Here is a 15,107-nt window from a genome sequence, read left to right as displayed (position 1 = left end):
TACACGGCGACCCCACCGTTTCCGAGGCCTCTTATCTCCCTTACCTTCGCGAGTTGACCCTGCGGTCTATCCCCAAATCCAAAAAGGACCTAGACGTAGCTCTGACATTGGGTGAGGTGCGTACTGCCCTGCAGCGCCTACCGAGGGCCCAGTCACTGGGAAGCGACGGTTTTCCTCCTGAGTTTTACCAGACATGCGAGGGTACACTTTCCCCACTTCTATTGCAGGTGTATCTTAAGGCGTTTGAGAGCAGGACTCTCCCGCCGAGCATGACGCTGGGGGAAATATGTATGATCCTGAAACCAGGGGAGGACGCACATGAACCTTCATCATATCGTCCGATCATGATGATCAACACGGACGTAAAGATTTTATGCAAGTTACTGGCCTCGCACTTGGCGCCGTATATGTCTCACTTGGTCCATGAAGACCAGTGCGTTTTCATTCAGGGGCGCAATACGACTATGAACCTGCGGCGGTTGAATCACATTCTACATGAGGTGCGTGGCCGGGAGGAGCAAATGGTGTTGGTGTCTATCGACCTCGCCAAGGCGTTTGACACAGTTGATTGGGGGTATCTACTTGAGGTCCTCCGCACTGTGGGGCTGGGTCCCAACTTCTGTTGTTGGATTTGCATCCTGTATACGGCCCCTCGGACCAGGGTGAAACTTGGGGGCGCAGGGTCCGAGTAGTGGCAGCTGGGACAGGGTACACGCCAGGGGTGTCCCGTCTCGCCGCTCCTGTTTGCCCTGGCTATAGAGCCTTTTGCTGTCCGGGTCCGGACGGATATGGAACAATGGGGTATCACGGTGGGGAACACGTTCAATGTCATCTCCCTGTATGCGGACGATGCCTTGTTCTATTTGACTGCTCCCAGGGATGCACTGCTGATTCTGCTACAACACTTAGATCGGTTTGGGGAGGCGTCGGGGTTACGACTTAATCGCAGTAAGTCTTTGATCTTTCCACTGGCGGGGCTCAACTCGGTGTCCTTGGTGGACCTATCAGACATTGGGCTGAGATGGGAACAAGAGGGGTTCCGTCATCTTGGAATACAGGTGCCAGCCCGGAATGTGGATTGTATACTCACGTCCTTACAGCAGTCGGTGTCTTTCTGGAATTCTTTGCCACTCTCGTTGATGGGACGGCTGGCCGTCGCCAAGATGGTAATGCTTCCTAAGACGTTATATGTCCTTCAGAACTCACTGTGTCCGCTCCCGCCGCGTGTTTTACACACTCTCAATATGCTGCTAGACACAGTAGGGTAGCTCTCCACACTGTTGTCCGCAGCTACGAGGAAGGGGGCCTGGAAGCGCCATGCTTCGACTTATATTACTATGCAGCTCAGTTACAACAGGAGGCCCGTTGGTTTACAGACGCGGACAATTGGTAGACGTGCCTCCTCTCTGGTAGGGCGGACATCCAGATGCTGCAGGTTGCCATAAAGCAGGGCAGAGGGGCAGACACGTCTCTTCCCTATGTTGTGGGACACACGGCCGGCATATGGCAGCGGTTTGTTGATAGGGTCTTACGGAGCGCACCCTTTCACAGGGAGCTCCCGATATGGATACTGGCCCCTTCATCGACATGGGGCAGTACATGTCCGTTCATTCCTGGAGGGAGGGTGGTTGCGAGGTTCTGGCTGACCTTTACCCAAACGAGACCTTCCTAACCTATGAGCAAGCTGAGGAGGCCTTTGGCGGCTACAATATCTACACTTCCGGGGACTCCAAGATGTGGTGAAGGGCACCTGGCCCCAGTACTCAGACGGTCCACCACAGACTCACACCTTAGACATCCTCCTTTCCTGCGGCAAGGGGCATAAATTGATTTCTCTCCTGTATAAGTCCATGAAACAGGATTCCACCCCCCCGGTGCCACTGTCCCGGGCGGCGGATCTCGGCACTTCTCTGGAACAGGGGCAGTGGAGGCGCATAGGCTCCCTCACACGCAAGGTCTCATGCAACGCACGGTTTAAACTGATACACTTCAATTTTTTACACCGCACCTACCTAACCCAAGTTTCCCTGAGGCGTATCTCTAGGGATAGAGGAGATGGATGCCCTAGATGTAACGCAGAGAAAGCGGGCTTCCTACACTTAGCCTGGGACTGCCCTTTGGTCAGGCGATTCTGGGTGGAGGTCGTGGAGCGAATAGTCACAGCTACAGGCCTTCGGATAGCACTCGACCCCCTGCATTGTTTGCTTGCGTTAGTCCGGAAGACCAAGAAACAGAAACTTTTGTATAAACTCTTACAATTAATGTTGGTGCTAGGCAGACACAGGGTGGCGATTACTTGGATGGGGCAGAGGGCTCCGGAGATGCCCATTTGGCTCAGAGATGTACAGAAGTGGTCCCTGGCTGAGGAAACTCACATGGAACTCACTTGGAGGGATGAGAAGCTGCTTGACGACTTACTGGCCTGGCGAGTTATGTGTGCATCGGGGCTGGCAGACCAGGAGCTTTCCTCACATGACGCGTCTGACAGTGGGGGCAGTGGGTTGACTACGCTAGTTGGGTCTGACTGGGAGCGAGGGGGTGGACCCTAGGGATATTCGCCGCCTGCAGTGGTGCCATGCTTGGTTCCTTCCTCACGATGTTTTAATTAAATGCTATTGTGTTACTTCCCCATGAGTCCATTCCTTCCATGATGCTGCCTGTAGTCCTAAGTGCTGATAATGAGGTCGATCTGCTTACATACACGGATATGATGCCAGTTGGGTGTTATTGTTTATGTTGTGTAAACTGAAAAAAATATATTTTTTTTTTTTAAAAAGATGCCCCCTGAAACTCGACCTGTTCCTAGTGACCTGACTGAGTGGCTGCTTAGGCTGCCACCAACTAACATGTTTCTGGACCCCTGGGTCGAAAGCTTGCTGCTCTCGGGGGCCTGAAACAATGCACTTCCTGGGAAGAGGTGCCAAGCCTCCTCCCCTAGGATGGGCAGGGTTCATGAAGGGTAAGCTTTAAAAAACATGCCGCCTTTGTGAGACTCTCCAGACCATTTGCTGCTTTCAGTAACTGGTCCCCACTGGTTCTATCTCCGACTTTGGGCAGGAGAACCGGCAGGAAAAACAAGTGAGGGAGAGGGGTGTGCCCACGTCTGCCAACTCCACCCCTCAGGTGGGGGAGGCGAGGTGAAGCACAACCTCTTGAGGATGGGGGGACCCAGCCAACCAGGAACAGGCTCCTGCCCCCCTCCCACTGGAGAGTGGCAGAATAGGTGGCCAGGGAAGGGACCCATTGGTCCCTGCCCTTTACCTACCTGTTACACCCCTAAATCTAGTATTTAGCGGGCACCCTGAACCTTGCTTCCTCAGATCCATAAACAAGAAAAGATGATAAGGACTGAAGAGACGACGCCCACTGACTTGGCCCCAGCCCTACAGGCCAGTCTCCCCTCAAACCTGCTCCGGCGAAATCCCAGTGTGTTCTGCAGCCAGCAACCTCAAAAACCCTGGAGGACCTGCCTGCTTTCACTTCAAAGACTGAATCTCCCGTGAATACCGGACTTATTCAAACAGCAACCTCTGGCAGCAGCCAGGGACCGCGAATCCAGCCCACTCTGCACCCACCGAACACGGCCCGAGCGGAAAAACATCACAAGGAGGTCACCCTGGCTATCCTGACCAGAGATCCGACGACCCCTGACCTGCCTCAAGCTTTCCAGCCGACACCTTCAGTCTAAATCCGAAAGGCCCCCCTAACCGCGACTAGGAGCTAGTAAGAAGATCCAACCTCAAAAGGGCACCCCTGCACACAACGCCCCACGGCCTTGTGTGCCCAAACCGACTGTGCCTAACCAACCCTTAACTTCCCAACTTACCTCTCAAAGTGGTGGTCGCACCCAGAAGTCCTCCGTCTCCCTGCCTGCAGTGCTTTTGCAAACCGGAGATTCTCTATAGAAAACAACAGTGCGCCCGACGTCGAAACAGCACTCTGCACCCAGCCGCTCCAATGCCACTGAGGGTGCACCTTTTGTGCTACTTGGTTTCACCATTTGCCCGGACCTTAACCCTGGGAGCTTTGCACCCACAACCCAGTGGCCTGCTAGCCAGCAGCCACCAACCGGAGGCCCCTTATCCCCTATTGGATAACATTGGCCCTCAACACTATGCACCCGGCCGCCCTAGTGCCGCTGAGGGTGCAACAACAGTGCATCACTGACCCCGGGAGTCTAACCCCAGAACCTTAACTCCCACAGTCTATTACATACCTGAGAACCGTTAACCTGTTTTCCCTCCATAGGATAACATTGACACTTTCTCCAAAAAGTTTACTTACCTGTTTGCAGGAAATGTCCCCGTGCTGAATCTAGGTATCCAGCCCTGAGTTAGAAAAGTAACGTGAAAAGTAACTTCCCTGCCATTTACTGGAAAAGCCTTTTAATTTCAATGTACTGCTCTAAAAAGTTTCTAAGTGTGGAGTTTTGAAATCTAAAAATATTCTTTAAAAATCATGCGAATAACCAAAACATAATTACTTACCTGTTTCCAGGAAATGTCCCAGTGCTGAACCTAGGTATCCAGCACGGAGTTAGAAAAGTAACGTAAAAAGTAACTAACCTATAATTTACTGAAAAAGCCTATTCATTTCAATGTACTGTATTTGCTAAGTGTTGCAGCTTACTGCATCCCCTGTAAATCAAACAAAGTGCCATTTCTATTGCATTTTCAAACTGTTCTATATCCAGTAAGGAGTAGTTTCTTACCTGTAACTCCAGTTCTGTAGTAGGGGTATCTCGGTTATAGTCATAATCATGTGAATAGTCCCGCCCATGTGCGTGGACCCCGGAGCAATCGAAATCGTCTCTTAATTTGTCCTCTTCTGCAATCCTGCATAGGCACTTAAGAGAAAATAAATAAATAATGCAGCCTGCAATTAACAAGGCTACTCTGGCCAGTACTTCATCCTGAAGTGAAAAAGGATAGCCAGATAACACTGAAATTTAAACATTCTGCTAAGTTTCACACAGAAACTCCCCTTCACAAAAATCCTATGTCATGATAGAGAGGAAGGGTTGGACAGACAAGCCTCCATAGGCTGCCATTATGTGTCTGTAAAAGGATACCGTGCCTTTAAGGAACCTTCCAGAGACCCTCGGTATCCCATGATGCACAGCCAAAGGCAAGTTACTTTCAGTTCTTTTTGAAAGTGTATAAAGCCAGGCCTGTAGCATTCAGGATATTATCGTTTCATCCACCGGGGAGGAGGGCGGGTTGCTTAGGACTATAACAGAGATACCCATACTACAGAACTGGAGTTACAAGTAAGAAACTACTCCTTCTGTAGTAGGGGATCTCTGTGTATAGTCATAATCATGTGAATAGAATGGCAAGCCCAGCTCAACAAACCAAACCCAGCGGTGGAAGAAACAGACAGAAGCACTACTATGCAAATACATTTCTCTGTAGCAGCTTCACCCCTGGTAGAGTGAGCCTGAGGCATACTCCCTAGAGTCTTGTTAGCTTTCTGGTAACACAGTTGAATACAGGACACAATCCACCTAGAGATGGACTGTTTAGAGGTAGCAAGACCAGTCCTGGCCGATCCATAATTAACAAATAATTGATCTGATCTCCGAATTTACTTAGTCTTATCTAAGTAGAATTTCAACACCCTTCTCGCATCAAGGGAATGAAGGGACCTCTCCGCCGGAGAGGAAGGATGCTGAAAAAATTTGGGCAACGTGATCGTTTGATTCACATGGAAATTGGACACCACCGTAGGAAGAAATTTTGGGTGAGTTTTCATGACAACTTTAGATGCATGAAACACAGTATAAGGCTCTTGGCAACAAAGAGCTTGGATCTCACTCACACTGTAGAGGAGCCTAATGAATAGGCTCAAAAGGCTCCTTCATTAGTCTAGCTAGCATCACATTAAGCCCCCACGGAGGCGAAAGACGCCTAATGGGAGGAAACACCTTCAAATCTTCCAGAAAATCTTTGATGACTGGGTTTTGGAAAAAGGAAGTATGTGAAGGGCTTTTCCTATACGCAGTTAAAGCTGCTAGGTGAACCTTAATGGAATGAAAGTTAAGGCCAGACTGAGCCAAATGCAGTAAGTACGGGAGAATGGCATCCTCCTTGCAGGATGTAGGGTCTGCACCCTTAGACGTGAACCAAATGCAGAATCTCTTCCATTTGTATGCATAGAAAGTCCTTGTAGATGGTCTTTTTGCCTCTTTCAATATCTCCATGCAGTTCTAAGGGAGATTTAAATGTCTATACTGCACTAGCTCAGGAGCCATGCTGCCAAACTCAACGACAAGAGGTTGGGATGCACCATCTGCCCTCCGAACTTTGTGAGAAGTTTCCGTCCGACACAGAAGCCGAAGATGAGGCAGGAGAGACCGGTGTAGGAGGTCAGTGAACCACCACTGCCGAGGCCATTCCAGTGCAATGAGGATCATCTTGGCCCTGGACTGGGACAGTTTGATCAACACTGCCGGTATCAGGGGAATGGGGGGAAAAAAAAAAAGAGTAGAGAAAGCTGTTCGACCAGGTGATCCACAGTGCATTTCTCCCCCCCCCTTCCCCCCCCTCCCCTCCTTCTCACCCTCCCTCCACTCCCTTTTTCTGCGGTGGCAAACAGATCGATGTCTGGAGTGCCCCACCTTGCAAAGATGCCCATTAACATCTCATTGTTTAAGACCCATTCGCGATTTTCCTGAACGAGCCTGCTGAGCGGGTCTGCCTAAGCATTCTGCACACCTGGCAATTGAGTCGCTGTGATAGTCAGGCCCCTGGCCAGCAGCCAGTTCCAGATAGTCTGCGCTTCCAGAGACAATATGCGTGATCTAAAGCTCCCCTGCTTGTTGAGGTAATACATTGTTGTTGTGTTGTCCGTCTGTACAAGCAGGGAACTGGTGTGGAACCATGGCAGGAAGGCTTTCACCTCCAAGTGAACTGCTCGGAGCTCCAGAAAGTTGTTGTGATATGTGGACTCCGTCTGGGACCACGTCCCTGGTATCTGAAGGTGGTCGGAATGCGCTCCCCAGCCGTGGAGAGACGCATCGGTCACAATGGTTTGAGTCGATATCTCCTTGTGGAAAATAATCCCTCTGAGGAGATTGTGAGGTGAAAACTACCACTTCAGGGACTGGGCAGCGTGGTGCGACAGTTGGATCCGGTCCTCCCAGCTCCCTTGTTTTTGGTCCCACTGATCCTCTAAACATTCCTGCAGAGGCCGCATGTGGAGGCATGCATGTGGAGTGAGAAAGATGCAAGAGGCCACCGAACCCAGGAGAGAGGGCACCGTCCTCGCCGCCGCAGAAGGAATGGACATGAGTCTGAGCTTTTCAAAGGATCGATAAGTGTCGCTCCTCCGAAGGACACAAGCTTGCCTGGAGTGTATCGATGGAGGCTCCCAGCTACTGTAGACACTGAACAGGAGTCGGGACAGACTTTGACATGTTGATGGGAAGGCCCAATTAGTTCAACAGAAGAGCCGTCCTGTTGAAATGCAGCTGCGCTTCCTAAAACGTGGAGGCTTTGATCAGTCAGTCGTCCAGGTACGGATAGACGAACACCTTGTTCTTCCTCAGGTGCGCTGTAACCACCACCATGCACTTTGAAAAAGTCCTGGGCGCAGACTTCAGGCCGAATGGAAGCACTGTATATTGGTAGTGATTGGTGCAGACTAGGAACCGCAGGAACTTCTGATGCTTCCTTGCAATGGGTACATGGAAGTACGCGTCTTGCAGATCTATGGCGCATAGCCAGTCCCCTTGATGCAGCGGATGATAAATCTGGTGCAGGGACAGCACCCGTAACTTTTCTCTGTGAATCCATTTGTTGGCTTGCCGCAAATCGAGAATGGGCCTGAATTCGTTTTTGTCCGTTTTGTGCACCAGAGAGAACCTGGAGTATAGATAGACCTTTTCCCCTTTGAGGAGGAGGAACCAGTTCTATCGCCCTTTTTCTTAACAGGCTATCGGCCTCCACTTGAAGTTCACACAACAGGTATTGTGAACGAACTGGTTGAATAGATGGAGGACTGATCAAAACTAGACAGTATCCATTGCGAACAATATTCAGCACCCATATGTCCAGAGTTATTTTTCTCCACTCTGCCAGGCAATTTTGAATGCTTCCCCCCTCCAGAGTGGGTAAGAGAAGAGGGGGAAGTAATCCTTCAGGGCTTAGAACCAGAGGGTCATTGTTTCCTGATGTGGACTGCTGGTTGCCCCTGCCTCTCTGACGTCTTTGAAAGGGCTGCCACAGAAACTGCTGCTGCTGTTGTCCAGCCTGACGTCCCTGTCTGTGTTGGAACCGTTGGGAAGAGTGTCGCCGTTGGTAGGGGCGGAAACTTTTACGATGTTCCTCCGGCTTCTCCAAGCCAACAGCCTTGAGGGTCTCAACCTCCGCTTTCATATGAGCCATTTCCTCATCCGCATGGGAACCAAAGAGGGTGGAACCTGAGAATGGCAGGTTAGCGATCCGTTGCTGGACCTCCGGTTTCAAGGAGGTGAGACGCAACCATGAATGGCGCCACCATGACAATATCCATGGGCTGCCAGGAGAGCGGTGTCCACAGCCGCACTGATGATCTGATTGGAGACCATTAGACCCTCATTGAGTATCTCCTGAAAGTCTTCGCATTTGTCTCTAGGCAAGAGTTCCACGAACTGTTGAAGGGACTCCCACAGGGAACGGTCATACCGGCCCAAGAGAGCCGTCGAGCTCGCTGCCTTCATTGTAGTGGCTGCAATGCTGCAGACTTTTCTCCCTGCAGAATCAAGTCTACGACTTTCTTTGTCCAGTGGAACTGTGGTCGAAGGGGCCGTAGCGTGCTGCTTCTTCTTCTTCGCCGTCACCAATATGACTGAATCCGGAGGGAGATCCACCCACAGGAATGCAGGGTCCGAGTCCAGGGGCCTGTATTTCTTTTGAAGTCTCGAGGGAGCAGACTACACTGAGGCAGGCGTCAGGAAAAACTGCACCGCCGGTTCCTCCAAACCGGGTACCAGAGGACAAGAGATTTGCTTCCGTTGTAGTGTCTCAAAGATCACAGACGTGGAAGGGGCAGGCACGGACAGTGCAATTCCCAGTTACGCCGCTCCCCTTACAAGAACTTCCTGAAATGTGGTAATATCATCAACCGGTGACACCCTCGGAGGTGGGGAATCAGACAGTCGGCGAGTATCTTCCTGCACTAGAGGACTGTGTCCCTAGTATACCTGAAACGTAACCACTCGTGAAGATGACGAGATCTGGTTGAAGACCGGTGCCGGCTGCGAGAGCGAGGTCTCGGCCGGGATCTTAGCCTTCTTGGCACCGCAGGGACCACTGGCACAGGTGGAGCTGCCGGAAGGAGGAGGAGGAGGAGAAGGAGGCGTCTTCGGTCGCAGCTGCGACTGATGAGGAGCCACAGGCTGAGCTGATTCCGGTGACCTGGTTGGAGAATAGGTCCTGGAGTACTCAGAGTTCGAGGTATGAATCACCCTCCTCCGCTTGCGGGCAGGCCTCGAAGAGGAAGTTCTGGAAGCAGTGCCCCTGGACGGTGACCGTTGACGCCGTCTTGACCTTGAACTCCCAGACGTGGAGATGCTGAACACAGAGGGTGACAGGCTTCTCGACGACTAGCTCCGATGGCTTCTAGACGTCCACTTCCTTCTAGACGTCCACTTCCTTCTAGACGTCCACTTCCTTCTAGAAGTCGATTTTCCTCTCGATGGCGTTGATCTTCTCATCGACCGCGACCTGCGCGTCGACAGCGAATGGCGGTGTCGCCTTGACGGCGAGCGCCGATGTCTCCTGGACTCCGATCGACGGCGATGGTGTGTTGACATCTGTGAAGTCCTCTAAGTCGATCTCGTCCGAGGACTCTCGTCATTCCCCTCGACGTTGATCGTCGACGTCGTTTAGACCCAGAGCCCTGGGTCGACAGGGAGCATATGGTAGTCATACCTGGCCTTGACGTTGTCGCCTTCGACATCGACTGGGACCTGCGTCGCTTCTGCGTCTTCTAACTGGGGAGCTCCCCAGAGGCTGACGCATGGGTTGTGGAAGAGGAAAGGCCCTCTCCTTGCCCAGATGGGGAACCTGCAGCCTGTTATCTCTGCACCAGGCCTTGAAGATGATTCTTCTCCCTGCCACGCAGGGTCCTCCTGGAGAATGACTTGCAGATGACAAAGGAGTCAGGAACATGAGATGTAGGAAGACCGAGTATACAAACCCTGCGAGTGTCTGACTTGGCCTTCTTCCTGCCACATTCTGGGCACTTGTCAAATAAAGATGGCATTTTGACAAGAACAAAAGTGGCTAAACTGCCTCAAAAAGACAGCAAAAGGAAGGTAAAGGCCTCAGATGTGGAGTGCAACACTCAAACTATCAAAAAAACTCAAATATTTGAAGATATACCATTAAAGGTAGAGCTCAATGCTCCAGGGTCCTGCTAGCAGGAGCCGGAAAAAAGAACTGAAAGTAACTAGCATTTGGCTGTGCATCATGGGATACCGAGGGTCTCTGGAGGGTTCCTTAAAGGCACGGTATCCTTTTACAGACACATAATGGCAGCCTATGGGGGGCTTGTCTGTCCAACCCTTCCTCTCTATCATGACAAAGTATTTTTGTGAAGCGTAGTTTCTCTATGTGTGAAACTTAGCAGAATGTTTACATTTTAGTGTTATCTAGCTATCCTTTTACACTTCAGGATGAAGTACTGGCCAGAGTAGCCTTGATAATTGCAGGCTGCATTATTTGTCTTTATTTTCTCTTAAGTGTCTATGCAGGATTGCAGAAGAGGAAAACTTAAGAGACTATTTTGATTGCTCCGGGGTCCATGCACATGGGCGGGACTATTCACAGGATTAAGACTATACACAGAGATACCCTACTACAGAACTTATTACTGAAAAATATTTAATGCTTATATGTGCCAGGCTTGCTTGGTTCTAAACATAAACAGTAAATTTGTATACAAAACAATTGGATTTTCCCAAACTGGGGTCCGTGACACATTCCCAGGGGGTCCTCAGGCAGCAGTTTTAAAAGCCCTTTAAAGTTCCTTGTAGAATTAGCAGTTTTAGAGCAACAATAAAGTGTCAAGATAACACCAGTGATTAATGTACCTGCTGGAGAGAGAGGAGTTTTGTCCAGTGTCAGGTTTGACTTATCTAACTTATCACAGAGAGTTAATAAGCCTGCTACAAAGAACGTGTACCATGCATTTTAAAAAACAGTATTTTATGTGCATAGGTCAGTGGGTTACTGCTTTTGTCACAGATATTCGTGTTACTAAGCAGCTCATAAGAGACAATCATAATCTAGCACAGTGACCTATAAACTGTCAGCAAAGAGATGCTTACACACCGCATGGCCGTGGGAGAGGTGTGGCGCTGTGGCCAGGGCGACTGACGTTGGAATCTGGGGATCACGGTTTGATCCCCAGCGCCGGCAGCAGATTAGCCCAGCACCATGTGACTCTGGGCAATAGCTTGCTTAATCTTCCTGACGGCCACCAGCGCCTAGAGACCCTTACGGGCGATTGTACGCGCTTTACAAATGTGGATTATTATTATTATTATGGTACAAGTTGGTAACTTATGTTTTTTCCCAGTGTTTCATTATCCTGATGCTGCTAAAGTGGTTTATTTGGGTGGAAATTGATTTTTATTGTTAAAGTCAATGCTAACCACTGCGTTATGTTTTGAATCCGGAGTTTGTGCTTTTCCAGACCAAGCACTCTTTAAAAAGGCCTACGCGTATGAATGACATGTTTCTGCAATGCAGCCTGGGAGCTGTATATGCTTTCAGTCCTATGTGAGTTTGTGCTGACTGCTAAGCATTAAAATAGTTTTAAAACATGTTCTGCTGTTGTTTTTCCCTGTTTCTAATGTATTCTTTTGTGATACAATGGGGAGTCCTTGCAGCATTATTCAGCTCTAGTGTGTGTAAGGCTGCAGTTGAGATATATATATATATGTATCCAGACACCAAATTGTGGCGTGCTCAAGCCCCTTTGGACGGCGGGCACTCGGCGGGGTCGCCAACCCCTATTATTCAAATCCGCTCCTTATACACACGATCCTTCACTCAGAATCAAAAAACCAGAGCCGAGGGCCAAATAGTGCTCAGTGCGATATTTATTGGCACACAAGGAAAACACCCAACGCGTTTCGAAGTTCCCTCACTTCTTTATCACGGGTGAGGTTTGTTTCACGGCCATTCTTTTTAAAAAGGTACAGTGTTGTTTCGTGCACGTGATACATAGACAGAGAAAAGTTACAATGTTGCCGTTTTTGTTCGTATTGAAACAATAAAGTTTTGCAATGGTGTGTCACATGCAGATAAACTCATAATGAAGCTTAATAAGAAGTTTTAACATGTTAAACTCACATATTGCACTTCGTGAACCATTATTATTGAAACAGCCCAAAAATTATATATACGAACGGCATTGTTTGCAATTAGATAATCAAGCCCACCTCGCACTGAGCACTATTTGGGCCTCGGCTCTGGTTTTTTGATTCAGAGTGAAGGATCGTGTGTACCAGGAGCGGATTTGTATATATATCTCTATATATCTCTATATATCTCTATATATCTCTCTATATCTCTCTATATCTCTCTATATCTCTCTATATCTCTCTATATCTCTCTATATCTCTCTATATCTCTCTATATCTCTCTATATCTCTCTATATCTCTCTATATCTCTCTATATCTCTCTATATCTCTCTATATCTCTCTATATCTCTCTATATCTCTCTATATCTCTCTATATCTCTCTATATCTCTCTATATCTCTCTATATCTCTCTATATCTCTCTATATCTCTCTATATCTCTCTATATCTCTCTATATCTCTATATATATATATATATATATATATATATATATATATATATATATATATATTTCACACACAGTCCGCAGTAACGTATTAGCCGACACAAACAGGAGCACAACGCAAGTTTTGTACATCTAGTGTTTTATTTTTGGTGGATCAAACAGAACGCCAGGAGGGGGGATGTTTGATCCAAGAAAAATAAAACACTAGATGCACAAAACTTGCGTTTTGCGCCTGCACTCGAGGTGCGACGGCGGTGATTTTGCAAGTTTCCTATATATATATATATGTGGGGCACATATATGATTGTGTTTCTGGGGTCCCGCGCATGGGCGGGAATATTCTAGTACTTATGACTATTGATGAGGATCCCCTGGAAGAGAACCTCATTAAAGTTCTCAACTCAGGGCAATTCGTTTTTAACTTGAGGTGCCAAAGAGCAGGAAGGACATGGATAGGGAGGACAAGCTAAATACTTTGTGTCAGTCATCAAAATATAATCAACCAAAGAAAATGAGTTTTGCCTACAGCAGATTCCAGGGATCTTGTCAAGAAAAGGATGGAGCTAAAACTTACTTCAGTCTCTCCCTCTCTTCTCGCTCTTCTCTCTCCCTCTCCTCTCTGCGTTTCAGTCTATCCATGTTGCGCTTTTCCTGCTTTTCAGCTACAAGTTTCTAAGGATGAGAAAAAGGAAATAAGACAAAAATTAATTCAACTGTTTTAGACTCTTTGAAACCCTTATTTAATACTGGAAGCTATATGTTAAAAAAACACAAATGCATAAAGACAGTACCAACTGAAATAGCACCGTAAGATCTATACAGGTGAACAAGGAATATTTTTCAAGGCTCCACACACCATACAATTTCACCAACAGAATCAAAAATGTCTTGCATGTGAAATTAAAAATAAGATAGTTGAAGCCGTACAATATCATCACATAAAACTACTATATACATTTTACCCACTTGAGTTTTTTAATGAGGCTAAAAAAAGACTGATTATTAAATAACAATACCAATTATGGATGGCCTGAGTGATGGCTAGTCACACACACTAAAATGTATAGATTGCCCTGCTCTCATAACTCATGACCTTGCTGTCAGTGAAATGTTTGAAAAGATTAAACAAGTTACATATATATAAAACATTTTTGGCCTGAAACCCTGCTAGATTCACAGGTTGGGTATGGTTACACCATTCAGTGGTTGGGTCTGGAAATTTACCCTGCATTAAGTTTTAATTTTTAGTGTCGACCAAAGGCACAGTCAATATGACAAACTGTCCACAGTGCTCTAATATATAACCACCATTTTCGATTATTTGATATTTATTAACTTCTTTTCTTAAAGTGGGCACTAACTCCTCCCTTCTATGGGGGAAGAAAACGTCATGCGATTCTAGAATAATTTCAAGCTGTAAAAATGTTACACATAAGTAACCTAGTTTTGTTTGCAGTACAAGTCTATTAAAGGTTCACTGATTATATAGGGGTACAATAGTTATTTGTATGAGTATTGGCCAACATTTTAATAATGTCTGAACTACTTTCCTATGTGACTAAATAACTACCAAATGTTTTATACGGGTACAAACGAGAAGACCATGTAGAAGCTATACAAATAGGACTTAAGGAAAAATTAACTGATGTATTAGCTAAAGAACGCCACAAATGAATAAGATGCACAATTCAGCTTGCTTCGGTTTCCTTAGTTAATGCTGAATCTTTAGGTTGTGGAGCAATAAGTGTGTTGATTTGACCAGTCGTTCTCTTGCATGTAAGTACGTAATTGCCCTCCTAACATACAACTCTACCTAAAACTGTCTCGGTAGAATATGTTGGATTTTGGAACAAGTAATGGAAAAACCAACAGGTATGGCTTTTTGTTAAGGTAAGAGTTTGGTAATAGTAGGGCAACTTTGTTTATGATGCCCTCAGCTGTCCTAGAATGACAATCCCATAATGAGTTAACATTTTGGCCTTTAATATCAATTTAGAAAGTAGGGTCTTATTGCTAAACAGACTGCACTTGCAGGGGCAAGATGTTCCATCACTTAAGAGGGTTACTTACCACCCCCACCAATATAAATAAATACAAAATTCAGAAGATAAAATATGCATAGTATGTACTTTCAACCAAGGGCCATACTTTTCATTGCATTTTTAAGAAAACCTGTGTCCATGTCTACTTAAACAAAAAAAGGCACAAAAAAAACAACACGTAATCATGACACCAAAGAAAACAAATGAACCTGCAAGGGTGATTGATAAGTAGCATTGCGACAATGACAGGTCAATATATCCAAAC

The 15,107-nt window shown here is 47.3% G+C and overlaps 1 protein-coding gene across 2 annotated transcripts in view; it reads right to left on the bottom strand.

Moving 5' to 3' along the window:
* The window catches only part of LUC7L2 (LUC7 like 2, pre-mRNA splicing factor), a 331,681-nt gene that overhangs the window by 54,646 nt on the left and 261,928 nt on the right, over nt 1-15,107 (bottom strand). For both annotated transcript variants that reach the window (XM_078640346.1, XM_078640339.1), the window contains one exon: nt 13,375-13,472. In XM_078640346.1, the coding sequence (XP_078496472.1) occupies nt 13,375-13,472 (98 nt within the window). The remainder of the gene's footprint in view (nt 1-13,374; nt 13,473-15,107) is intronic.

Source organism: Lissotriton helveticus, chromosome 1_1 (genome assembly GCF_964261635.1).
Source record: "Lissotriton helveticus chromosome 1_1, aLisHel1.1, whole genome shotgun sequence".
In the NCBI taxonomy this organism is placed as follows: Eukaryota; Metazoa; Chordata; class Amphibia; order Caudata; family Salamandridae; genus Lissotriton; species Lissotriton helveticus.
Note: the sequence above shows the minus strand (reverse complement) of the source record. Positions and strands in the feature narration are given on the sequence as shown.